A 27,191-nucleotide genomic window follows, 5' to 3' on the forward strand; every position below is an offset into this window, starting at 1 on the left:
CCTCTGATTAATTAACTGGCAAATTGTTTCAGTTATAATGTGGGTGAACCAACCTTTTAATACACACATAGACAGACACTCATTCAAACATAGACCAGGATATTTGGCATAGTCTAAACCAGGGCATAACCATATGCACAAACCTACACTGCAACTTTGTTCTCCTGTGGCATCTGTATGACGGAACACACAAACAAAAACCTGCACACTCAAAGGAAAAATGCTGAGACAAAGGGCAGATGAGAAGAAAAGAAGGAGAGAGAGGGGAGGAAGAGAGTGAAGGAGAGACGCAGCAGGCCCCATCGTTTGTTGTTGGAAACAAAGTGCTGTTAAATGATTTACTTGTTCCCTGCATTTAAGTACATTCCCTCATTAAAGAACAGCAGCAGACGGACCGGCCAGCCAGATTGCTGGATATGCAGACAGACCCTCTTACATGCGGACGCACACGCACCACTTAATGCACACGCTGACTAGCAGTTATGCATTGTCAAACACACACAAATGCACATGCACAGACACACACAAACAGAGAGAGAGGGAGAGAAGTGGGTCAGACTAGACAGCTCAGTCTCACTGTATTTGCAACATACAAGGGGTCTTCTGATTCACATTAGATGCTATACATACAAACACACATAAACGTATACATCTGTAACACACACACACGCATGCACTCATATAACCAGGAAAATATTAATATATTCTCACACAAACATTCCCAAGCACAAAATATTTACTCTAGGAGAAATAAATATATTTACTTTTGAAAGCAACACACACTCTCCATTACACATTTATTTACTCCCTTTCAAAGACATGAATACACAGAGGAGTTCTAGGTCTTTACAGATGCAATCTACAAATTCATTTACTCATGCATGGCTAAATGCAAGTGTTTACCTAAATCCCAAGCTCAGAACCAGATTTGGACACACAATCCCTCAGAAATACATTGCATAAATCTCTTTAACCATTGTGACGGAAATTTTCGCTTGGAGATTTCATTTCAAATGTACATCAACACTGTACGCTGGAGATTTATACTGCTGCAGATGCACAAAGATCCATCACACCCCCACGCACGCATGTATATGTACAGCGGCAGCAATGGCAAAGCTCTATCAACAGGTGGAGGAATATCAGAGCAGAGCCAAACAAGGCTGCCTTTCAGTAAACCGATGCCAGTGTTTGTGTATGTATGTGTGTGTCCGTTTGGCGTGTTTAGACACATACATATTTAATATACACTCACACAGTGACATCCATTCAGATCTAGATGTCCAGGACCGAGAGTGGCAGTGTTAACTGATGCCAACATCAGCAATGAAATCCAAATTTTCTCATCCAGGGAGCAAAAGAGGCCTGCGTCTCATCATTCACGGAGGGTTAAATAAATGACTAAGCGACTGAGAAGATTAATGGCAGGCATATTTTACTCTGACGTGCCTTCTGCAAATAAACAAGCAGAGAGCTGGACTCAGATAACAAGGGGGGAGGGCTGAGGAGGAGGAAGAGGAGAGAGCAGGGGTAAGACCTACAGGAAGAGGTGTAGTGGAGTGATGAGATGAGGAAGAACAGAGTGAGGGGAAAGTTGAACTCTCCCATAAGAGCCTGTTTGTTTCCTAATCTGTTTACACCACTGTGCAGTCCTTTACCACGAGACCGTTACACCACTCGTCCGTTGGTGTTCCATTCAGCAGATGAAGGAGAGCATTGATGCAGAGGTTTCCGTTTGGCTTTTTTTTCTTTTTCTTTTTTTTTTTAACATAGTGCAACTATGAAATATGAGTATTAAGTGGTGGAGCTCATCCAGTTGACGTATGGCAGCAGCCTGTGGGAGTAGCGCGCTCAAAATTTCTTACTTTGGCTCAGGTTCAGGCCATCTTGTCTACAACACAAATCAATAGAGAACAGAGATTAGACCATATTTACTTATGAGCTCAGTGATGGATATATTTTCCAACATACAGTAGCTATCTGTACTGGTGCCAACATGTCTGTGGAGGGGAGGAAAAAAACTTGGAAGATTTATGACTGCACATAATCTGAGCCATTACGACTAAATATCAGAAATGAAAAGCCACAGAAATCTTGTTTTATGTGTGACAGATGTTAAATATCACATATCAGAGGGAGCGTGCGTCGCCACACTGGCAGGCTGATTATTACATTTCTTTGCTGTCATTTGGTTATTTCAGTCGATAAGAGCTGCAGTTATTTGAAGGCATCTGTCACATTTCACCATTTTTACAGTCTGATCAGGTTACATCTCAGACTCTGTTCCTAACATATATCTTCGTGCATACTTTTAAAAAATCCTGCTACAATCCATCCTGGATTTGGTCTCGCACCTCCACAGGTCTTATTGAACCAATTGTTAGACTTAACTGTAGAACATGAAGGATTTATCTTAAACGTTCTCCCTAGACTCATCACTGTGCAGCTCTTTCACAATCTAACGTTTTGACTTTCCATAACTACACAGCTCTTATATTAGCTCTAGTAACTGCATAACTGCCTTCTCCCTTCTTCACTTTATGTTTTACAAGGACATAACTCTGCAACTCTGCAGGTGATTAACCAGAGTAGAAAATCATTCATACAAATATTTCCTTCTTCTGGAGTCAAAATTGTTGTAATTAACAGATCCTTTCAACAGCCAATATATTGATATTCACGTTTAAAAATATTTATTTTGAACTCATATGCTTTCCTGATATATATACACTGTATGTTAATGTATTACAATTGTTCTCCTCTGTGTTAGGTTTGATTACCAGGAGCTCCTCCACAACTCCACCTTCTGTTTGGTGCCTCGAGGTCGACGCCTGGGCTCCTTCCGCTTCCTAGAGTCACTACAGGTAGATATATATTACTCTAGAGAAAATGCACCCACATCAACAATATTTATCACTGAAGTCTCATTAGCACTATTATCATGCTTTACACATTCCTCAACATTAAAGACCCTGAAATCCTGTTTTCCTCAATCAGCTTCTTATAATGAGTGTCGGGGTACTTCATGAATACAAAGCATTCTGCTGAAGTTTTACACATGAGAGATTACTTTATTTGTGTTTTTGTCTGTGCTCCTTGTACTGATTTGAAGTGGGTGGTGCTCATTTAGATGAATATTTAATGTTATCAAGCTAAACTTGAGATTTGAAACGAAGTTTTTGGGGGGTTTTAAGATGGATAACACTACTAATCCATCATATAATCTGCAGTGTATTGTAAACTGTCATCAATAGTATGTGATTTTTCATGTGCTTACAAGTTTAATTCACTCATAGACATAGGCTGCACTGACAAATAGTTGTTCTATATTCGTTGTAAAACTGTACTGAGTACTTGAGGACTCTCCAGTTTTTCCAAGGCCCCATGTAACAAACAGCTAGACTCAACATCCTCTATGCCAATCATCAAAACATTAGCTGTAACATTTCCTTCCACATAATACTGTTAGATTGACCAAATTACACTTTTATAGGAAATATCCCTGGTTGAATGAGGTCCAGCTCATATACAGTTTAGTCAACATGGAAGTGCGCAGGATGCAGAATGTTTATGTTCCAGTGCCGTGGTTTATGTAGTCTTTTGGTTATTGACACCTTAATGGTCACATCTGTAAGTGTTTTCCCAAGCCCATTGTGTTGTGTTGAGTGCAGATCTGGCCATAAAGGCTTTATTTGCTATTTGGTAGGCCTTTTAAACCAAAATGGGTCCATTAACACACGCAGAGGTACACACACACACACTTATACAAACACTGGAATCACTCATTTAAGTCCATCAGTGATTTCTGCAAGTACACAAACAATGAAGAAACCGCAGGCAATGGAGTGAGAGAACAGTTTAAACCAGTCAGTCTGCTGTAGTTCTCTCTCTCTGCCACCCAAGTCGACAGCCTCACACCAGTGCAGGAAGCAGTAGTGGCTGTTTTTAGATTTGCCGAACACTGAACTCTCTGGCTGCTACAATGTTCCCTGGCCGCACTGCTCTCTGGGGCTATGCGTGTGTGTGTGTGTTTCTGAGTGGTGTGTGTGCATGAATGGTCCGGAAGCATCCACAGGAGTGGCAGCCTGCCCCACCGCTGATGTCTGCTGAATGGACAAATCCACACACACAACCCACTTGGGTTGGCAGCAGGCAGCAGTCATGGTCCCTTTCTCTTCTCTCTTTGTCCTTTCTTTCTCTCTCTCACTCTTTTTTCTCCCTGCTTTCCCCTCTCTTTTCTTTTTCAAGCTATTTTTCAAGATTTTTCAGTTGTGTGTGTGTTTTTTTTTTCTTTATTATTATTCTGATGCCAGCCAAGCCCACAAAAGAACTGGCAATTACCAGTGTGGTGGCAAACTTACTGCCAGCTTTCCAATATACACACAGACACACATTTGCTCACTCCTCCACATACACATTCGCCCAGAGCCTCCCCTTCTTCATCTCCCAATGCAAACAAACGAAGAAGAAAACTACACAGCGCATAGGCTTTCTTATTACCCTACCTCCAGGCAGCGGGGAGCTTGAAATGTTTGAAACTCACCCTCAGAGTGCCTCATCTCTCGGGAAGCAGGCTCAGTCAAGCCTCAGGGTGCATTTCAAATTTAGAGGCCTTGGATTATCACTCTGGGAGTCTTTATGTGACCTTGTTGTAACCTGTGGCCCACACTAACACACACGCACACACATACAAGTCCTCCCATTTGCTCGAGTGTCCTTCAGCAGGTCTATTCTCAGATGAAGTGCAGGAGCGTGGAAGCCCCAGTGGGTCGGAGAGAGCTGTTTGATCTCCAATATTTCGGCGGCTGCTGCTGCTGCTGCTGCTGTTCTCTGGTGGTTTAATTAGAAAAAAAGTAGGGGGGAGAAAAAAAAATAACACCCAGACCTATCAACACTCCAGACCACAGCGAGTAGAAAGAGGAAGAGAGCGGGATGGCATGAGAGCGCGGTGGAGAGAAATGGAAAAAGGAGTACAGAGAGAGAGAGAGAAACCGATAGACTCCCAGAGAGGGGGGTGGGGGTGGGGTGGGGGGGACCAAAGGAGGGTTCGGAAAGCAAAAAAAGTGGAACAACATCAAAAAGCTGTCAGTGAACGAGGGGATAAGGCAACATCAAAAATCAACTTCAATAAAGCATGATGTCTCCACATATCAACCGGTTCCTTCTTATTCTCCTCCCATCCCTGCATCCCTCTCTCTTTTCCATTAGCTTACCTGCTTCCGTGCATATGTCCCTCAGTGGCTGTAAACTAATTAGTACACAAAGTCAGCCCCTGTCAGCCACATCTGTGTTTGCACGTATATGAGTGACAGTCTTTGACAAACCTCCAGGGCTTTCTGGGAAAGGAGAGAGAGAAGTTGTTAACTCATTCCAGCCACCCTATAGGGGTTTGTGCACACACACACTCTCAGCTGCACATACATTCACATACAGGAGCATTTATCACATTATCTGCTCAGCTCGATGTCACAATGCCAAGCAGCTGGGACTGCACTCATACAGATTGTATTATATTCACGCAGCTGTAGTAAGTTGTGTTATGTAGTTTATTGCTAAAGAGAAGCTAAACTGGAAGGAGCCCAGTCAAACTGCAGCTGATCAGACCTTAAGTGATATGTATGGAATTTCTTAGTTTGTTCTACACACTATCACTTGGCTTATCACTGTCACTGTCTCTCTGAGACTCTCTAAATTCTTCTGTGTGTGCGTGTGTGTGTGTGTGTGTGTGTGTGTGTGTGTTTCCAGGCGGCGTGTATCCCAGTTTTGCTGAGTAACGGTTGGGAGCTGCCTTTTTCTGACATCATACAGTGGAACCAGGCGGTCATTGAGGGAGACGAGAGATTGCTGCTGCAGGTAACACGAACAAGGCATTGACACACACATCTAAACACACGCACACTCACAAGCGCACACTTGCACAGACACTTGCTTACAAGATCCTGGTGCTCAGGGGCCTAGCATGCCTGTGGGCTCCTGCTGATGAGTCCAACAATCCAGTCCAACAGGTGTGGTTACAAACATTAGCCCAGTAAACACCAACTAAAACAAATCTCATCTACATATTTGAAAGAAAAAAAACTATGATTGGTTTATTAATCATATGGCAAACAAACAGCATGTGTCTAATAAGTAAGGTTATATTCCATGAAAAATGCACTGTTTTTTTTTTTTTTTTTGAAGGAGCAGATGAGTTTATAGATTTTTCTAGATGGATATACAATGACCTGGATGACTAATCCTCACAGGCATACCCAAAGATTTTTGTTCCCTGCTGCAAGAAACTGTTCATCAGTGCTAAGCAAAGAGGTTTACTTGGTTTAAATGTAATCATGGACACAGGGAAACATTGACCATGCAGGGCTACAAAGTAGGCATTACCTGTAACAAACAGTGTGGTTACAGGTTGGGGCCCTTTGAGATTAAACACCCACAGAGGCCTTAATCCAGATTCAGTTCAAAAGCACTCATCCTCTGTCTGTCTGTGCTCTCACACAGACATACACGACATCCACATAGATGACACAATGAGCAAGCAAAGCCGGCTCACTTCCAGCTACAACCGTTATCTCTCTCCCTCACACAAATTACATCATCTCTCCTCTGCATTGATCCGCTTCGATCTCGACCAATGGGGGACATGGATTGGCATTCAGCTAATGAACAGGAACAAGCCCCGGGAGCTCACACCTAGGGGAGACATTTTCAAATTAGGGCAGAATTGGATTGAATGAGCTGATCTCATCAGTGGCATTTCTGCACACCTACAAAACTCCCATACTGAAATGCACACACAGACACACAAATATTCACACTGTCCATGATCTGAGGTTAAGGTGAGGTTTTTGCAGACAAGCTGAGGATGGCTCTCAAGAGAAAGAGAAAGGAAGAAGGACGTGGGTAAAAGAGAGTAGTGAAATGTAGAGGAAGAGCGCTGTGTGAAGAGAAACTGAGAGGTTGAAAGAACAAAGCAAGAATTAAAAAATACAGCGAAAGATTTAGCGTCCTCCTGACTTCTTCAACTGGCACTCATTATAAAGTGTGTTAGCTGTGTGAAGACTAAAAGAGTTTAAAGGAGTCAACTGCTCACACTTTTCTCAGTTCAACATGGCTTTCTTTCACTTTGATTGAGCTGCTGAGCTTAACTCTAAGTGATTAAATCAATTTTGGTGATTCACTTGAAACCCCCAATTTAGTCCTTACTAATTAAGCTCTAATTATCTGAACAACAGGCCCCAAATCAGCTCTGTATCAAATGTTTTTTATGGGGGCAGATTAAGAAACCACTCAATGCAGTTTATGCAGTTTTGATCACTTAAATGCCATTTCCTTCCTTTTCTATTTTAAGAGACATTTTTGGCTTTAAAAAAAACAGCCCAAGTAAAACTCTTTGTGGCTTTTTTGCTGTGTTCTTCTTTTTATTTTTTTCTCATTCCACTGCCTTAATCTCCTCTCATCTTTTCTCTTCAGGTGCCATCCACAGTGAGAGCAGTCGGGAATGAGAGAGTCCTGGCCCTCAGGCAGAGGACCCAGATGTTGTGGGAAGCCTACTTTTCCTCTGTGGACAAGATAGTTCTCACCACACTGGAGGTCAGCATCAACATACTCAGCATAAAGGCTCAGTCATGCCGGAAAATGACACATCACAATTAATTAGCAAAATATGTTGTTCTAGAAGTGTCTTACTTCTCTGAGTTGGACATCTTATGAATCTGTGACAGCTATGATATCTCCCATTTAATGAAAAGACCTACAGAAGAATGAACAGCTACTCACTAAAATATTATACTAATACAATTCATCTAATTTAAGAGCTGGACATGGTTTGTTTCTAAGTGGTTTCACTTACTAATAAATTAGGCTAATTGTGTGAAATTCAAGGCTAACAGCAGAGCCAACCATCCGGTGAGCTATGTGCTAAAACAGATGGCTGGAAACATGCTAGCAAAGTCAGGCAGTTGCAGTAGCTGTCCGAATTCTGGCCTGGTATTTTATCCTTGGGATTGTACATCATGTAAATCCACAAAGAATTACTGACTAGGGAAAAGGAACTTGAACAAAACTTAGCATGCCCTTTAGCTTTGTTGCTAATGGGACATAGCTTGTTCAAAGGATGTACTTGTACCATTGATCCCTGTCTCAAAACTGTCTAAAAATCATTCCTCTTTTGTAGAGCGTTTTATACTCTCACATACTTCACACAAATAATGGGTTCAATACAAGTGGATAAGCTACAATAGCTTCTTTCATTTCAGACTCTCTGGCTCTTCATTCTTCTAAAGGTCAGCACCTTTATTATGGGTTGCTATTGGTCAAACATGCGCTTGTTCACAAAACACATAGTGGGAAAAATTCCATTGGAATGAATTGATTTTGCTGCAAAAGTTGTAAATGCTGGACTTTGGTCTGGTAATAAGTCAGTACAACTTTGACTGTGTCATACCTTCATACAGCCATGCTGTGATATCAAATCATAGTGCCACCGCTAGGACTTCTGTCTGTCTCACAAATACTTATGGGTAATGTTACTTTTAGCTGCTTAGTGTGGATGAGAAACCTAATTGAAATGTTTTATAACTGAATACTCAGCATTTCTACTACCATACAATTCTGTTCAGGAATGTGCAACACCCTACCCTTTCCAGTGAAAACATCTCCAAAAAAGAAGCCACTGCTGTAAACACAGGTTTTCCGTTGAGCACACAGCCATAGATGCTACCTCTCTGCAGTTTACTGCCTGTGTGCTGTCATCAGTTCTCTTTCAGAAAGGCTTTCCAACAGGGTTTTCACATTTGAGTCAAACCAACCTTCTATCATTATGATTATGGGGTTGGATCCTGGCCTATGCTCTGTATTTCTCCTCTTTTTACTGTCTCAGCTCTGTGTTGTAGTGCAGGTCTGGTGAACGTTTTCAAAGCAGTCCACATCTGACCTGCCTCAAGACTCAGAGAAATCCCCTAATGTATAGAAATGATATATCATTACATCGCAAATATCAGTCTCAACCTGCCAGGTTCTTCCTCACTGCTCGCTATTATCAGACTGTGAGAAATGTTTCTTTTTCAACGCCACAGATCAGGGCCAGAAAAACTTTCATCTTTGAAAGAGTCTTTGCAAAACATTAAAGAAAAAGAGAATTATTTTATTTTATTATTATTATAATTATTAGTCATTTTACCCTAGCGTCCAGTCTAGCTCATACGGCATAGTTCTCTGTTCATCTTTTGTTTTACCTTTCTTTCTTTGAACAAGCTTAGAAGAAATGTACTTCAAAGGTATTTGCTCCAGCAAAGAGAAAGTCATTTGAAGGTTAGCCTAAGGGTTAGACAGTGCATGAAAAGAAATAACAACCTCCTTATATGAGCAGTTTTTGCACACACTGCCAGTGTCAATTTTAGCACATAAAAAATGGGGAAACAACAGATTTAACCCCTCTGAAATCTGAAGAAATCACACAGTGAGCGGTAGGCTTTGCACTCTGATGCTTATAAAGGCAAGTGTGGCTGCCCCTAGTGTGTTTTGTGTCTGGGATTTATGCTAGAGATAATAAAGAAGAGGTTCTGGAGGTTGGTGATAAGCTGCTTATATACATACAGCATGCAGAGGGGGACCTCTCCCCATGGGAACCAGCTGTGCAGTCAGCCTGAGGTCAGTGAGACGGAGGGGCTTTAGGGAGGATGCCGGTGTTGCTGCTGCTGCATGGACACCTCCTGTTGGTGTAGAACAGGAAGTACACAGAGCATACCATTAGCGATTGCTGTAAAATGCAAACACAAATGCGTCAGGGCTTGAACTGCAATAGCATTTACATTGAGCTCCAAGAATCTCATCCACTGGCTTAGAGGGGAAAAAAATGATGTGGTGCAGGCTTAATACTAGATGAGTACAACAGCTACTTCACTATGCAAAGCCAATATGTTCTCTCTGCATCTCACATCACAACCCACGTCCAACCTCGTCCATGTTTTGTTTTCGATCTCTTCCCCAGATCATTAAGGACCGTGTCTTTTCTCACATATCGAGGAACAAGTACATGTGGAACTCCCTGCCAGGAGGCCTGCTGGTCCTGCCAGAGTACTCAACTCACCTCGCACATTTCCCTTTCTACTACCTGGGATTAGGTAAACACACACAAACACAGTTGTTTTCAATGAGTCTGCTCAACATGCAAATTTTGATTGCACATTAAGGATGGTGATGAGACTGTTGTGTCAGAGCTGTGGTGGTAGAGATGAGTAATCAACACTCCACCAGCAAATTATAATCAAATATTTCCCAAAGTCCTTGTCTGCATTGGTTTTAATTTTCCAATACTTGTTCCAAACTCCGAACTATCAAAACCCTCTGTATGAAAATTTTAATATGATTGATATTTTCAAATTATTCTGATGGTATAAGTCTTTGCTTGTAGAATATTGCAGTCTGTATGTTATTTTCAGCAGCATGTATCACTCTATGCCACATTTTCTGCATTGATACCACCAGTGGAGAGTAGAGAAATGTAAACTGTCAAAATATACACGTAAAGGGTTTAAATTATTCTGATGATCCCTGATATAGACGTACAGATGTACATCTATATGTTTCTTGTCTAGAACAGCACCTAATAAATATTTAACCAGGCGATATATTCCTTCTCACTCTCATATTATTTTTTCATGACCTCATTCAGGGGTCAGTCCAGGTCAGGAGTTCACTGCTGTCATACACGCTGTCTCCCCATTGGTCTCCCAGTCCCAGCCAATCATGAAGCTGCTTCAGGTGGTGTCCAAGTCAAAGTACTGCTCACAGGTAAATAAGGCAAACTCCAGGAGATTATGACAAAGTTAAATGTAATGTAACCACATGATAACTGTTATCCAGTTACCAGACAGCCATCCATCCACAAGCCTGAAAATAAGCGACCCAAAATAAAAAGGTTATTTTTCTTCAGCCCTTTTGATTACAGTCATAAACCTGGTCTCCTCTGAAAAGTAACTCTTTAAATTTTACAGCCAAAAAGCCTGGATGAATGTAAGAGATGCTGAATCAAAGTTACAAAGGCACAAATGTCAGTGTTTCTGCCTCACAAAAAAGGTAATATAAGGCCTGGTATAGGACCTTTTGAATGGAAAGCCTTAGGACATAGGACCAATTCTTTGTCAACAGCCGATGCAGTGATACAGGATCCTAAGCTGCTTTGCACAGATGGAATCAGGAGACTTAGAGCTTTTAAATATGATATATAACATGTCATGGTTGTGTGAAGATTTAGTCCAGTAAAGACAAAAACACAACTAAAGTAGCTCTACAACACATCTCACATGTCCCAGGCATGGACAGTGTATTCTAAAAGGTGAAAACACTGTTTCAACACATGCAGTCAGCTGTTATTTCTGATCAGGTCTAATGCTTCTATCTTTGTGTATGTTCTGTGTCAAATTCCCCTTCCCTGCTGCTGCAGATCATCATTCTCTGGAACAGCGAGAAGCCACCACCCAATCGAAGCAAATGGCCTCCCATGCCCGTCCCCCTCACCGTGACAGACGGCAGGAGGAAGGTGAGGTCCAACGCCACTCACAACTCACACTGAGGCCTGCTCTGACGTCTGAGTGACAGCATGACAAACTGTCAGTCGCTCAGTTTGTTTATGCGTGTCTCTCTCTTTCTCGCCGTATCTGTTACTCTGTTTCACTGGTCCTTCTCCTCGATGTCTATTTTTCCCTGTCTCCTCTTCCTATCCATGTATATCTGACATGTCCACTGATCCGTGTGGCATTCACTTTCATAAATGTCACTCATTCCCACCATTTCTTCTCCGTCTCTCTTTCACTATCTTTTTCCCCTCCCAGGGCAAAATCTATAGTGATTCACTCATCCCAGTCACTCAACATGATTTACTGTAACATGATCATCTCTCGACTCATTCTCTCAGTCTCAGTCTCTCAAAGCACATGCCACAGACAACACATAGCCTACAGTACCAGAACCAAGATTCATTACTGTATCTCTCGTAGACCACCAGTCGGTTCCTACCTCACGTTGCCATAGAGACAGAAGCAGTGCTGAGTTTGGACGAGGATACAGTCCTGCTGACCAGTGAGGTATGTGTCAGCATGTTAGTAATAAACATACAGCAGATGTACACACACACATTTAAAAATCTATACTCCTGAAAGTTGCAACAATATCTAATAAGAAGTGTTTCCTCTCTGTGCTTGTAGGTGAACTTTGCCTTCTTGGTGTGGCAGAGCTTTCCCGAGCGGATCGTGGGCTACCCTCCCAGGAGCCACTTCTGGGATCCCCTGAAGCGCGCCTGGGGCTACACCTCTAAATGGACCAACGACTACTCTATTGTCCTGACTGGAGCTGCCTTCTACCACAGGTACACAACATTGATTAAGCAACTAAGACCAAAACAGACTGCCTTTCAGAGAGCTTTGCAGGAGGCCTAATGACATGACTGCCAACCTGAAAAGCAATAAGGGACAATCAAACAGAAATAAATAGTATCGAGGATAATTATGTGCAAATGTGGTTGAGAGAAAAAGAAAAGGAGAGGGTGAATTACTTAGGGATTACTTCAAGCAGTTTGATTAATTCGAAGAGCCTTAAGTCGATATGTGCAGTGGCAGAGAGAGGGGATGTGAGTTCTCATACAATATGAATGCAATTACTGCACCGACAGGGGTACTTTAAAAGCTGTTGAAACCTTGTGATATTTTGAGACAATGTGGTCATTTTTTTAGCAGTTTTAATGAAAACACGTTTTGTTTCATGCTAATCAATCCTTATAGCCAGCATTACCTCAAATCCCTTTTTTTTTAACCACTTAAGCAGAGAAACAGTGAGCAGTCAGTCAGTTAACATGTACCGTACTCACTGTGGGACCTCAATTTGGTCTTTTACATGCAGAATTATCAAATTACTTAGTCTGTAGTGTATTAGTAAAGTGATGTGACAGCGCACCAAATGGTTTTTCACAATAGGGATCCTTTGCAAAAAATGCTAGATTAAAAAACGAATAGGAAGCACTGGACTAAAATGTCTTGTCTTGAAAACTGAAGGAAGAGAGAGCATATGCATTGTACAACAGGGGTTTGGTAGGTTTGTTGCGCACTATAAATATCAAATCCCACTGGTGGTGAAATGGTTAAATTGTCCCAGATACATATCATCAACATACATCACACCATCTCCTCTTTCCTGTAGATTTTTCCATGAAGGTGCTGCTTGCCTGACCTCCACCTGTGATCAATTATGTAGAGATCTCTTTACTCTGTATGATACATTTTTTATTTTAGGTGTTACGCAGATGTGCTTGTCTAAAGAGATTTATTGTACTGTGAGTGCAAGTACAGAAACCTAAGATTGTGATTAGACACTAATAATAGTGAGACACAACATTAGGTTTTGCGCTCTTGAGACAGATGTGACAAAATAATCCTCCAAGAGAAATAATAGCATGTGTGATGTGTGATATAGGGAAAATTGGTGTCAAGGTGAGAAAAACTGCAAATTTTAAAACTCTACTTTTGGACAGTAATGATGAATTTATAAGACATTTAATTGCTGGAATGTCCAGTGATTCTGTAGGTAATTGTTTTAAATTGGTGCCAAGAAGCATTTTCCAAACTAAATGTGACCACGTAGATGTGTATTGATTTTTAGACGTCAGCGCCCCACCTGTGGCTACACTGCATCAGTGTTAGGGAGGTAGAACATGGGCACTGTAACAGACAATAAGTTAATCTATCAACAAAAAAGCAGCTTTTGTGTTTGTGAGAAAACTGAAAGTTTCATGTCGACAGGCTTTTGATGTCACTATAAAAGTTTTATCGAATCAGTACTTACATTTTCTTTTATCAGTTGGTTTTCTTTTCTTGCTGTAAGTAATGTAAAACAGTAATGTGCTAAAAACAGGTGGTAAATGTCTGCAGCAAAATCAATTGGATTCTATTCAACTGAAAAACTCTGTTTGTTGCGTACAGCAAACAGTTATCTAACAAAGCAGCAAACCTTATAATGTACCCATAATTTTTTTAGCACTGCACATCAGCTCCTTTATAAAAATGTCCTATCCACTTTTTCATATTCCAACAATAGTGAACACACCTGTATAACACCTTCCCCTGTCCCACAGGTACTACCACTACCTGTTCTCCCACTACCTGCCCCAGTCTCTGCGGACTCTGGTGGATCGCACCTCCAACTGTGAGGACATACTGATGAACTTCCTGGTCTCTGCGGTAACTCACCTGCCACCAATTAAAGTGGCTCAAAGGAAGCAGTACAAAGAGTTGCCCAGTCCACAGGTAGGTGTCCATTTGTCTCATTCACTGTAGTCTGTGGATGTTGTTTACTCAAATGCCAGAACAGGACTGGGTTGTTGTGAGGGTGTCTTGTTTTTCCTCCTAGGGTACCAAGAGCGTCCCCTGGGCCAATCCGGAGCACTTCAACCAGCGGCAGGAGTGTATCAACACCTTCGCCAACTGGTTTGGCTACATGCCTCTGGTTCACTCTCAGTTCCGCTTGGACCCCGTGCTCTTCAAAGATCAAGTGTCTGTCCTCCGCAAGAAGTACAAAGACCTGGAGAGGGCATGAAATTGACAGACAGACTGGGGAGCATGGTAGGTCTGGTCTAGTGGCCTTTTGGACAGACAAATGGACCAATCACTGGTAGACAGTCAAGATGGGGTACTCACTGGAGATAAGGCTGTCTGGTATATGGACAAAACGGTCTGTTTGCATCATGGACAAAGTACAATCATCAGACAGACCCTGGTGGACTGTTCTGGACTATATACATATAAATCTGAAAAGGGCCTATAAAATTTGAAAGGAGCCTCAAACGATTCTCCCACCTCCATGAGTCTGGTAGGACAACGAAAGGAGGAAATTCAGGGGCCTTGAAAGAGTCCCTGTAATTGGGCCTCTCACTGAGAAAGGACAATCTCTGTTGGACAGCAAATAAAGGAACATGTGAACACTTCTGCCGTGACAATACGAAGGGAATAGCTCTCTCATGCCAGAGGCACCCAAGGGACTGGTATTGGTGCCATGTACTCCGGCTGTCAATGTGTGTCGCAATGTTACTGTGCAGGGACTGTTGCCAAGGAAACAGATCATTTCACATCAAAATGCTAACTGTAAAACCAATAAATTGATTTGTAAATGCAAACTCTGGCATGGTGCCGCAGACCGTTGAAGTTTCCTTTCCCCTCTACTGGACACACACCTTCTATCAAAAGAAGTCCAGGATATATATTTTCAGCAGAGATGAAGGAAACAACATGATACATTTTAAGACACTGCAAAGGTGAAAAGAAAAAAGGAAACCTAGCTTTAGTGAGGAATGCGCAGTAGCCCTTAAGGCCAAAAGACAACAACATTTCAGAAAATCCACTTTTTCAAAAACAAAAACAAAGTGCCCTACCAGACTCCACTGACTAACAGATGGAGGCTGCAGTATTCCAAAAACGCCCTGTTCCTCTCAGTAGAATTACAATTTTCCAATGGAGTTTGGTAGTGATATAAAGCAATATCTCTGGTTAAACAAACAGGATCTTAAATAAAAAGGTGTTTCTCTCTAGGAATCCTGTTCATAATGTTGTCAGCTATTTATAATAACAATCTGAGCCTGTCAGTCACAAAAACAATCACTTTAGTTGATGTACTTCTAGAAGTGTTAAGACAGCAAAATTATAAAGTAATATGTTGACATTTAATGGGACAAAAGCTCACATCAGCTCAGGCTCTCGATTCAGTCATATTTTGCAAATTTAAAAAACATGACTAACATGAATGTATCTTTTTTGGCAATCAAATGTCTATTGAGAAGATTAAATAATACAAAGGTATTAGTGTTTTCTTATTTACTTTAAGAAATAAAACAGTGTACAACTATAAATCAAATTACTGTACTGCAGAGTATGAGATTTGGCTTTTATATCTATCTGTGTTTGTGGTGATTTGTAATTGTGAAAGCCTTCAGCCGTCCTTCATCCCATTTAATTTATTACAATTAATTTGGGGTTTGTTTTTGCTGGAAACTTTCCAGGACTCTGCAGTACTTTTAATTGAATTCAATTAACCTTTTCAGATCTTGATTTGAAAATATTATGGGACAGAAAAAACAAAAGGCTGAAATTTTACTAAAATTGTACTTACTAACTATATTACTGACTTACTTACTACAATATTATATAAGAATATAAAAACACTAATACCTTTGTTGTATTATCTATATCTCAATATCATCCGCGCTTTCATCGTATTACATGTCAACATAATTCCATGCCAAAGTCTCACTACTCAGCATCCACAGTGTGAAGTTGTAGTGGACATTGAAGTAGTAAGCATGGTCATGAAAATGGCAGGCTTGGCAGTTGGAACTTATGAGTTAACATATTATAGATAAGATTCTGAAGAAATCAACAAAAGCTAAATTATGGTATAACTTTTCAGGCCAGATCTAAGCTTACATTAGTCTTTTGACACACATGGAGTTAAATCTAAGTAATGTATAAACCACAGTTCATCTGCAATTAACATGAGCTCATCTCATATTGTGTAAACATATCTGGCTGAGACAAGCATTCCTATCCGATGGGCACACAGATAAGTTGTGGCATGTAAAATCCTGGGGATTTTTTTCTAGAAATTCAAATGGAGAAACCTTTGTGAGCAGAATGAATTATTCTAAATACAATTACAGGAACCAAATGTGCTCAATTACATGTTTGCTGTGTTTCTGTGACTGTGGGATTTTGATGCCTTTGTGTAGTATAGGAGCACTACATAGATAAGCTGTTGGTGTGTAAAGAAAAATGAATACAAAGGGTCAGGGTCAGAATATGCATCATTGTGTGTAGGTGGATATGCCTTGATGTACTTACATATCATCTCAATGGTGCAGGAGAACATGCATTCCCACATTGGCCCTTGGCGGTTGGAACGGCGACTATGTAGCTGTATTTAGAGGCAGCCCTCAAAAATTGGAGTTAAAATCAAATTATTAATCTGAATTTTTGTTTATAAAAATGTTTATTTTATACAAAACAGAATGGACCCAGTAGGTCTTCCTTTTGTCCCACAATTTAGAAAAATAAATTCACAAACAAGTCTCGACACCCTCAGGGTAAACAGGTGTGCTGTCTAGCACTCGAGAAGCTAATCTCATTAAGTACATGCACACACACACACTTATGTACAAAGCACCTGAGATACATAGCTGCCAAGGGGCTAATTTGAATTCTGAACCCATAGTGTTTTTACAACCGGCAGAATATAATAAGGGCAATTGTTCCTATTGTAAACACAGTCGTCAGATCAGCTTCTGTGCTTTCTGCAAGAATTACCTGCAGTGTGCCTGGTGTCAAGTCAGCACCTGGGGGCAAAACACCATGAATACGGTGCTTTAACAAAACTTTTTTTGTTTGTTTGTTTTTACCTGAGGCAAAACAGGTTTCAACTCATTATTTAAAACGCATGACAACAAAGATTTAGAACTTATTTGAATAAACACAGAGTGGTATAATAACAGTTGCAGAGCACTTGGCAATCACAAAATAGGTTGTCAGCTGCCTCATACAAAAAAATATACATTCTTGGAGTTGGAGTGTATCAAGCTTATAATTTGTTTCAGCTTTTAAGCCTTATCCTATCTCATTAATACTTTCCCCCTTAACAGCTTCAATATAACAGATAATCAACAAAAAACAAAATGTTGGGTCAAGTTATGAGTAATGGGTCAGTTTCAGTAACAGAGTGCCAACACAACACAAAAGAGGAGCACCCAAGTGGAAGGTCCCATATCCAAAATCCAAGAGAAATTCCCTCATTTCACCTGGTATTTGCCATTATGCAGTCTGTAATGAAGAGTTATCATTTCCTTAGCGTCAGCATGGCATTGACATCCCACAGCAGGTTCCTCATCTGATCCATCAGAACCTTCATCTCCTGGTTCTTCTGACGTACCTTCTGCAGGTAAACCACAAGAAATGTGATGTTCATTAGTCAAATTCTTTGGAGCACATGAGCCATTGCTTTAGCATTCACCATCTCTCCAATCTTAAGCAATCAGGACAGAACCTACTTAACTCCCTGTAAACAGATTTTCTTGATCAATAATTGCGACTTGATTATAACTGCTGGGCAATTTTGGGAGTGAAAAAAGCTTGGTGTTGTTAGTAAAACAAACAAGCTTACCAGCCCCAGGTAACATTTTGCCGTTAGGTGCCTGGTAGCAATTTCCTAACTCACCTGAAAACTTCATCCCACTAGAATTTCGAGTGTAATGTTAAGAAAAACAAACAAAAGAAAAACAACATCTGATAATGAAACTTTACTTACGCTGCAAATGATATTGGATTTTTGCATTTCTTTCATGGCACTAAGTGGCCACTTAGGCCTATGTCAGTACTGCCACCTAGAGGCTATTGCATGGGACTTTTTGTTCAGTTCAGTGCCACTGAGTATCAGTTTCCTTTTTTGGTAATTTCCATCTTGACAAAAATATGAGGATTTTTTGTTTTCAACACCTGGTTTGAATTTTTATATTAAAACAAAAACAAATGTCAGCCTGAGTTTCCTGGCAATAATATTGCACCACCAAAGACATAGTGATGTTAGTTAATAAGTGGAAGCAATGTAGGGACCTTTACTTTATCCAGGAGATCTGTAAAATGTTTGTGATTTTAAAGAACATACCCTCAATGTAAAAAATTGAGAAACAGCAAAACAATTATCAGCTGTTCTGTAATCTGACAACAGCACAGAAAGAGGGATGTACCATTTGCACCACAAAACACTAATTATCCGCTGTCAGTTCTGATTATTACTTGAGACAGAGAAAACAGAAGCTCACCTCCAGAACTTCTTTTCTCTCCTGGTTGACAGCAGGACTGCAGGGCTCCACTCTGACAGAAACCAGCTCCTCTCCAACATATGGGACAAGCTGAAGACACAGAGCACATACTAAGAGGTTTAAAATGGTTCCTCTTCCCTCTTGAAAGAATTAAGAAAATGTAAGAAAAGGCAAAGAATATGTTGTCAAGTTTGTTCTCAATCAAGCCCAGATACGTCCATTTTTACCAAGGTCTCCTCTTCAGCATTATAATATAAGACATGGTCATCACATACTCCTAAACACTGAATTATCTGATATCTAAGCAGAAATTTAGGGCTTCTTCCTAACCTCTGCTGGCCCCTCCTGCAGGTCAGAGGTCATCTCCACACAGCGCTCATACAGGAGCCGAAGCTTTCGGAAGAGCAGGGCTAGCTGTCGTAGGTGCTCCTGGAGCTTCCCAAAGCGATCCTGGTACATCGCCTGGCTCTGAGTCACACCATTAGGAAGCTAAGGCAAAGATACACAATGTCTGTCATCAGTTAAAGTTTACATTTTTGGCTTAGATTTCAGTGCAGTGTGCACATAAAGACTAATTGGTGGACAGGAGAAATTATTAATATGTTTTACTAATTTTCTCCTTGGTTTTTTATTGATATTAGCACATAGATGTTGATCTATTAAGCCTGGGTAAAAGTCCTGATGCTGTTTCTTTGCACTGAGAGTTTTCAGTTCAGAAAAAAAAAGAAAAGCTCACTCCGTTTAATGGACAAGGACAAGCTGGAGGAAGTCAGTGATACACTGAGAAAGACAGCAAGACACAATTAGAGACACAGATCAGGTGGAGATGGAAGGATGAGTAAGACAGATGCTGACAAGCATGCCAAGCAGATACACCAGAGAGGAAGACAGGACAAATGCAGACTGACAGAGGAACCCTGTAAGCTCGAAAAACATTAGCCATTCAGTTAGTGTCCACACACATACCAGACAAGAGTTGTTTTCGGGTTTTTTTTTCACAATAGCTATTACAAGACCTCTTGGAAAACTATTTAAGACATTTTGTAAATAAAAAATGTGATCTATGACAACAGTAAAGATTAGTAAGTAATTCTATTTGCAAAAATCAGCATCACACCCAGCATCTTTCCTCATGAAAGCATTATCTACAGCTAGCCGCTAGTCTAAGACACATGGCAATGTCCATTACCTGCGTTGCTCGTGTGATCTGGAAGATCTCCATTGTGCGAGTAACAATGTCCTGGACGGTTTCCTGTCCAATCCGACAGAGGAACACTGGGGATATCTCTCTCAGGGCTCCCTGAGGGGGCATGGGCTGCTGGCCTTGTGCTGAGGCAGTGTTGGGAGGTAGGTGGGGCTGCTGCTGAGGGGGCATACCTGCCATTCCCTGCTTCTGAGGTAAGGAAGCTGCCATCACTACGCAAAACTGTGGAAAGGGACAGGATTGAGAGAAATACACAAAGATAATAATTTGATAAAGAGTCAAAACATGCTGTGACCCGACTGACTGCCAACTTTATGCTGATGCCACAACTGGGGCTACGCACAACGATTAACGTTTCAAGTAATCGATTAACAGAATAACGCTTTCAGTTCTACTTGTATATACTGTTAGGAAGTATATTCTGCAACAAAGCATCCTATTTTGTAATGTCTTCACATGTTTTGAATGTGAAATCATTATTTGTAAAATAACTAGTCGCTAAAACTGTCAAGTAACTGCAGTGGTGACAAAAGGATAATGTTTCTCTCAAATGTTGTGAGGTAGAAATATACAGGGGCATGAAAAGAAAATACTAAAGTGCAAGTACCTCAGATTTGCACTTAAGCACAGTACTTGAGTACTTTAATTTAGTTACATTCCACCACTGTTAACAATCATGTTAGCCACTCAAGAGTAAACAAAGAGTTTCAAAACGATAAAATGACAAATCCAAAATGTACTCCACTCAAACTACGGCACTTAATCTGTACTTTTAAACAAAACCCACGAGACTTAAACTTTCATTCTTGCACACACTAAACTTAAGATACTAAAGAAAGACAGCGTTTTGAATGGCTGAGAGACAGAGGCTAAGCTAAGCTTTGTAGCTAACCATGCTACCCTATACAACAAAGTGCTATACAAAGGCAAGCTAGCTAGTTAGCCACTATCTGGCTAGCTGACGGCGAGGACAGAAACCAGCTTACCTATATTAACAACGTCCTTCGGCTAGATGCCGTCCAGATATCTCCGGGTTTCTATGGCAGTTGTGAGAAATACGTTTTCTTATTTGTTATTGTAAAGAAAACATAATGAGACCACTGATATCATTCCGAAAGCTCGGCGCGGTATTGTTTTTATGACGTTACTTCCTGTCAGAGAAAGACACATTTCCCACCACCAGATGGAGACAGTATTGAGTAAATGTAAACACCAAACTTACGTAGCACAACTAACTTAAAATCGGTGGCAGATGACGTAATTACATCCTTTACTTAAAAATAAAATAATATATACATATATATATATATTTAAAAGCACTTGCAAGATGTGCTTTGATAGAACTGTTCTATAAATACTCAGTTCAACAACTATTATTGTTTGTTCATTGTGTTCTGTGTTACAGTAGCTGAATCAGATTGCCTATACACAAACATTTCAAAACACTGTACTTACAACCAGCACCTACCAAGGCATCTTCACATAGAACTAAAACCACACTTTCATAGGAAAAAGTTGAGAGAATAGTTTAATTAAGCCTGCACATAACAATCCACTTTTTAGGGTTAAATAAAGGTCATATGATTTAGACTTGTTTGCCCTCCAGCCTGCCCAGACCAATGTGATTCAACAGTGGCAAGTTAAGAGTTGGCCTGCTTTCTTTGCTTGGTAAATCAGTGTAGCCGACTTTATCCATGGTTTACATAAGATCAGAGGTTGCACCCATTGTGACGCACCAGAAGTTATAAGGAAGTACACCTGTTTTTTTCATGTGACATGGTTTAGTGCTTAAAAGGGCCTTTTTGTTGACCTAACAATACATGCAATTACAGCATGGTTATCAGGATTTGATTGAGCTAAAAGGAAGTAGTTTATTTATGAAATACATCATTTCTAGCTGCCCAAGTAAAAAAAAAATCTATTTGTATTTCAAGGTCATCAAAGGAGAGGAAGGATCAAATTCAGCAGTGGGAAGAGAGCCAAAAAAGAGAAAAGAAATTGCAGAATTGACTGAGAGCTGTTTCATCTCCCCCTGTTCTGTGTCACTGTAGTAAGTTGTTTGTATGGTGTTTTAACTCTGAACTGATGGGATGTTGTCATTATGCGCCCTCCTTTTGTTTGTGTAGTGCCCTGTTTCCATGACCTACAGTACATCACTACCTCCAGGAGATCTGGAGGCAGGCCCGCATTTAACACAGATCTCACTGGAATACAAGGCTATGGATGAGCAGAAGACCAACATTCACAGTGACCAAGAAGCAGCTAATAACCCAGAAGGAAGGAGGAAGATACTGTCAAAGCTGGGGACTGAAAGTCTCCAATACAACAGGAACACTAGCGTGCAGGATGGAGATACCAAACTACTAGATAATACCCCACCACCAGCTGTATCCACTGAGCTGATAATAACAATTGTAGTGGGGCCAGCTCTATGCAGAGGCAAGAGGGAGCAGCAACAAATATTTTGCTCCCTCAAATGAAAAATGCAGTAGTTACGAAAACTCATTTTAATAGATTGATGATGCAAGTAGTTGAGTATACAGTAGTCCAACGAAGTCATCTCATTTCTGTATCCCTCCCATAAACACCCCTCAGCTCTCTCTCTCTCTCTCTCTCTCTCTCTCAATTTCAATTTCAATTTGGCTTTATTGGCATGGCGTTTTACATAAAACATGTTGCCAAAGCATAAAATGACACATGTACATTAGAACATCAGTAAATACAGTGATAATTATATACAGTGAGATAATAATAAAGAATGAGATAAGAAATAACAAAACATAACAAAAGCAAAAACAAAACAAAAAAAACAAGAAAACAAAATAAAATATATGTATATGTATATACATACACATGTATATATCATCTCTCTCTCTCTCTCTCTCTCTCTCTCTCTCTCTCTCTCTCTCTCTCTCTCTCTCTCTCTCTCTAGCTTCACAGGCTGCCGTAGTTGGCTTGCGTGTGTTGTCATTGGCCGCGATGTTTGTCGTCATCGGTCGCCGCTTTAGTCAGGAGCGCAGAGAGGCGGAGAAACGAATTCGGAAAATAGAGTAAAACAAATGTTTGAACCATTGACTCGGTTTGTCAGTACTTTCAGAAAACGTAATTACCGAAGAAGCTCGGATGCTAAAACAAGCTTTGGAGCTGCTTTTTTGTCGAACACGAGTGAGGCTGGACGCTGAATACTCCTGCGGCGCGAAGGTGGAGCAAACTAGCTAGTGGATAGCGTTAGCTTTTGCGTTAGCCGCGAGCGTTAGCATTAGCCCTCTCTTCCATTTTCAGTCGTATTTATCAAGTGGGTAAGAGTGTGTTTGTGTTTCCGTGACTGAGACGTCTCTGACACGAGTTGTGGACCTCCAACCTGGATGTGTGAAAACACAATGAGCTCTTGATAGTCTGTTTAAATCCCAGTTGTAATTGTATAGTCACCTTACCGACATTTTGCATTTCTTTGTAACTTTGTGTGCCATCCTGGTTATTTTAACTTCGTTTGTGATGGTTTATCGTGTCGTTGTCATCGGTTTGTGGCTATTTGTGTTCATTTTATATCATTTTACATCTAACCGGCAGTTTTACACCTGGGTATTAGCATTGTTGTGGAGGGTGGTAACTGTTTAGTGGTCAGTTTGTCTGTGTACACCTCTGATTGCATCTCTTTACAATTAGTTTGCTGCCTTTTTTACTGTTTTTTTGTAATTGTGTGCATTATAAGTCAGTTTATGGCAGTTGAATATTTCTCTTTGTTTTCATGGTTAAACTGTTGATGAGGAATAGGTAGTAGTGTATTGATCATTTTCCTTTGTATGTTTCTCTTTGATTAGTTCCAGGTGTCACCACTTCGTCCACCACTTCGTCCACGATCACAGAGATATCGTCCACGATAGCTGAGACATGGTCCATGATCGGAGAGACATTGTTGAGGATGAGGGCGACATCGTCCATGATCAGAGACGTTGTCCGTGATCGCAGAGTCCTTGTCAAAGATGAGAGAGACGTTGTCCATGATCAGAGACATTGTCCCATGCTTCGTAGAGACCTTGCGATAGAATCGGCGGAGACGGGGGTCACCGATTTGACGGCATTGCCCGCGATCATGGAGACATTGTTGATGATCACAGAGACAGCGTCTATGATCTCTGAGACATCGTCCACGATCTCAATGACATTGTCCATGATCGCAGAGACTTTGTCCATAATCTCAGAGACATTGTCCACGATCACAGAGACATAGTCCACAATCACAGAGTCTTCAATATACAATGAAGAAGTTCTTTGAGACCAGGACAGAGGCTTCCAGGTAATTCACAAACAGCTTTACATCAACTGTCCAATACAGAGCACTGACATTAAACTGTTTATGTTCAGTATTCAGTATATCAGAAGTGTAAAAATAGAAGTAATGTGCAATATAAAAATAATGTATAAGTAATCCTTATTAATAGAAGTAATGGAAAAGTAATGAGCAATATCAGAAGTAAGATGTAATAGTCAAAGTAATCTGTTACTAGATGTAATTTGCAACAGTAAAAATTATCTGTAGATTTAGAAGTAATATGTAAAAGAAAAGTATTATGTAATGGTAACAGTAATGTAATACTAGAGGTAACAGTAAAAGTAGTCAGTAATGTAAAAGCAATGCAGAAGTAATAGTAATCCAAAATAGCAGTAAAAATGTCTCGTTATAGTAAGATGCCAAAAATGTCATAGTATAATAAGGCATAAAAATGTGAAATGTTATTGTTAACGATCAATCAAAATGGGATTGAAAAATATCTTGACTTCAGTTTGATCCTACATGATCAGAAATTCTCAATTGTGTATTTGTGCTAGACACACTAGGCTACACCATACAAAACTATCAATTCTACAAATAAAGTATTGGAGTGAGTTGTTCATAAGTGTGGTAAATAAGTGTGGTCAGGGGGTGATTTTAAAAATATCTTTACAGTTTATAACGACCAGTTCTACACATATATACTTTTTTCACTTATTATTTTCACATGAGCTGCTGTTAAGACCTTTGTAAATTTGTTTGTTATTTGTTAAATGAAATCAACACAAAACAAAGACATTTGAAATACGTGTTAAGAAGAAGGTTGAAATGTGAAATAATGATTCTGTATTTGAATGTCTGTGGTGGAAGAAATACTCAGACTTTTTACTCAAGTATAATGAACAACACAAGTTAAAATCCTGCATTCAAAAATTAACTAATAGTGTTTATTATTGTTGTGAAGTTCACAGTAACACACATTGCTTCAGTGATTAGTTGATAGACACACAATCATTAATCATTTGACTTTTTCCCAAATATTTGTTGTTGTTGGTTCTTCAGGAGGTGATGAGTCAACTGTTGATTTTCTGAAACAGCCTCTAATGTTTGTTAAATGTTGTAGTTCAGCTGTAATGTTGAATATTTCTCTTTTTTTTCATGGTTAAACTGTTGATGAGGAATAGGTAGTAGTGTATTGATCATTTTCCTTTGTATGTTTCTCTTTGATTTCCTTCAGGTGTCACCACTTCGTCCACCACGTCGTCCACGATCACAGAGATGTCGTCCACGATCGGTGAGACATGGTCCATGATCGGAGAGACATTGTTGAGGATGAGGGAGACATCGTCCATGATCAGAGACGTTGTCCGTGATCGCAGAGTCCTTGTCAAAGATGAGAGAGACGTTGTCCATGGTCAGAGACATTGTCCCATGCTTCGTAGAGACCTTGCGATAGAATCGGCGGAGACGGGGGTCACCGATTTGACGGCATTGCCCGCGATCATGGAGACATTGTCGATGATCACAGAGACAGCGTCTATGATCTCTGAGACATCGTCCACGATCTCAGTGACATTGTCCATGATCACAGAGACGTAGTCCACGATCAGAGACGTAGTCCACGATCACAGAGTCTTCGTACAGTGAAGAAGTTCTTAAAGACCGGGACAGAGGCCTCCAGGTAATTCACAAACAGCTTTACAGCAACTGTCGAACACAGAGCACTGACATTAAACTGTTTATGCTCAGTATTCAGTATATCGGAAGTGCAAAAATAGAAATAATGTGCAATATACAAATAATGTGTAAGTAATCTGTATTAATAGAAGTAATGTAAAGATAATGAGCAATATCAGAAGTAAGATGTAATAGTCAAAGTAATCTGTTACTAGATGTAGTTTGACACAGTAAAAAGTACCTGTAATTTTAGAAGTAATATGTAATAAGAAAAGTATAATGTAATGTAATACTAGAGGTAACAGTAATCAGTAATATAAAAGCAATGCAGAAGTAATAGTAATCCAAAATACCAGTAAAAATGTCTCATTATAGTAAGACGTCAAATGAATGTAATTAAATCTGTAAATTTTGAAGTAAAATGTAGTAAAATAATAAATAAATAAAATGCCAGTATAATAAAGCATTAAAAGTTGTCAAAAAATGTCATAGTATAATAAAACGTCAAAAAATATAGTATGGTAAGACATCAAAAACTGTCAAAAAATGTCATAGTATAGTAAGGCGTCAAAAATGGTAAAAAAAAAAAAAAAGTAAGCAGTAGTAGTAAGTAGTAAGGTGTCAAAAAATGTCAGTATAATAAGGTATCAACAACGCTCTAAAACTGTCAAAAAATGTCATAGTATGGTAGGGCATCAAAAACTGTCAAAAAATGTCATAGTAAAGTAAGGTGTCAAAAATGGCAAAAAATGTCATAGTATAGTAAGGCGTCAAAAAATGTCATAGTAAAGTAAGGTATCAACAACGCTCTAAAACTGTCAAAAAATGTCATAGTATAGTAAGGCGTCAAAAAATGGCAAAAAATGTCATAGTATAGGAAGGCGTCAAAAAATGTCATAGTAAAGTAAGGCGTCAAAAATGGCAAAAATGTCATAGTATAGTAAGGCGTCAAAAATGTCATAGTAAAGTAAGGCATCAAAAATTGGTCAAAAAAATGTCATAGTAAAGTAAGGCATCAAAAATGTCAAAAAATGTCATAGTAAAGTAAGGCATGAAAAACACTCAAATGAATGTAAAATCTTAAAAGTTAAGTTTAAAACCTTAAAAATATATTATTAGAATGATGACATTTTTCTTTTTGGTATATCAGCCTCAAAATAGAGAAATGCAACTCTGAAGTTTACAAAGACACT

General features: G+C 39.9%; 2 protein-coding genes and 1 long non-coding RNA gene across 7 annotated transcripts in view; 1 reads left to right on the forward strand and 2 right to left on the reverse strand.

Moving 5' to 3' along the window:
- ext1c (exostoses (multiple) 1c) overlaps positions 1–15,157 on the forward strand; it is a 78,466-nt gene extending 63,309 nt beyond the window's left edge. For all 5 annotated transcript variants that reach the window (XM_051067988.1, XM_051067987.1, XM_018686084.2 and 2 more), the window contains exons 3-12: positions 2,771–2,864; positions 5,746–5,853; positions 7,468–7,587; positions 9,986–10,118; positions 10,670–10,788; positions 11,441–11,536; positions 11,994–12,080; positions 12,201–12,361; positions 14,120–14,291; positions 14,395–15,157. In XM_051067988.1, the coding sequence (XP_050923945.1) occupies positions 2,771–2,864; positions 5,746–5,853; positions 7,468–7,587; positions 9,986–10,118; positions 10,670–10,788; positions 11,441–11,536; positions 11,994–12,080; positions 12,201–12,361; positions 14,120–14,291; positions 14,395–14,580 (1,276 nt within the window). In that variant the 3' untranslated portion in view covers positions 14,581–15,157. The remainder of the gene's footprint in view (positions 1–2,770; positions 2,865–5,745; positions 5,854–7,467; positions 7,588–9,985; positions 10,119–10,669; positions 10,789–11,440; positions 11,537–11,993; positions 12,081–12,200; positions 12,362–14,119; positions 14,292–14,394) is intronic.
- On the reverse strand, positions 5,862–16,938 carry LOC127139987 (uncharacterized). The gene is made up of 3 exons (XR_007810348.1): positions 16,875–16,938; positions 9,592–9,707; positions 5,862–6,687 (listed from the first exon to the last, which is right to left on the reverse strand). It is a non-coding gene; the product is annotated as an uncharacterized LOC127139987 (long non-coding RNA).
- Positions 16,939–17,003: 65 nt separating this feature from the next.
- Positions 17,004–21,221, reverse strand: zgc:114119 (Mediator of RNA polymerase II transcription subunit 30-like). Its single transcript, XM_018686078.2, has 5 exons — positions 21,035–21,221; positions 20,034–20,270; positions 19,175–19,333; positions 18,845–18,934; positions 17,004–17,958 (listed from the first exon to the last, which is right to left on the reverse strand). Exons 2-5 carry the CDS (start codon positions 20,256–20,258, stop codon positions 17,863–17,865), a joined length of 570 nt encoding a protein of 189 aa, XP_018541594.1. The 5' UTR covers positions 20,259–20,270; positions 21,035–21,221; the 3' UTR covers positions 17,004–17,862.
- Between the last annotated feature and the right edge of the window lie 5,970 nt (positions 21,222–27,191).

Source organism: Lates calcarifer, linkage group LG3, assembly GCF_001640805.2.
Source record: "Lates calcarifer isolate ASB-BC8 linkage group LG3, TLL_Latcal_v3, whole genome shotgun sequence".
NCBI classification, from domain to species: domain Eukaryota; kingdom Metazoa; phylum Chordata; class Actinopteri; family Centropomidae; genus Lates; species Lates calcarifer.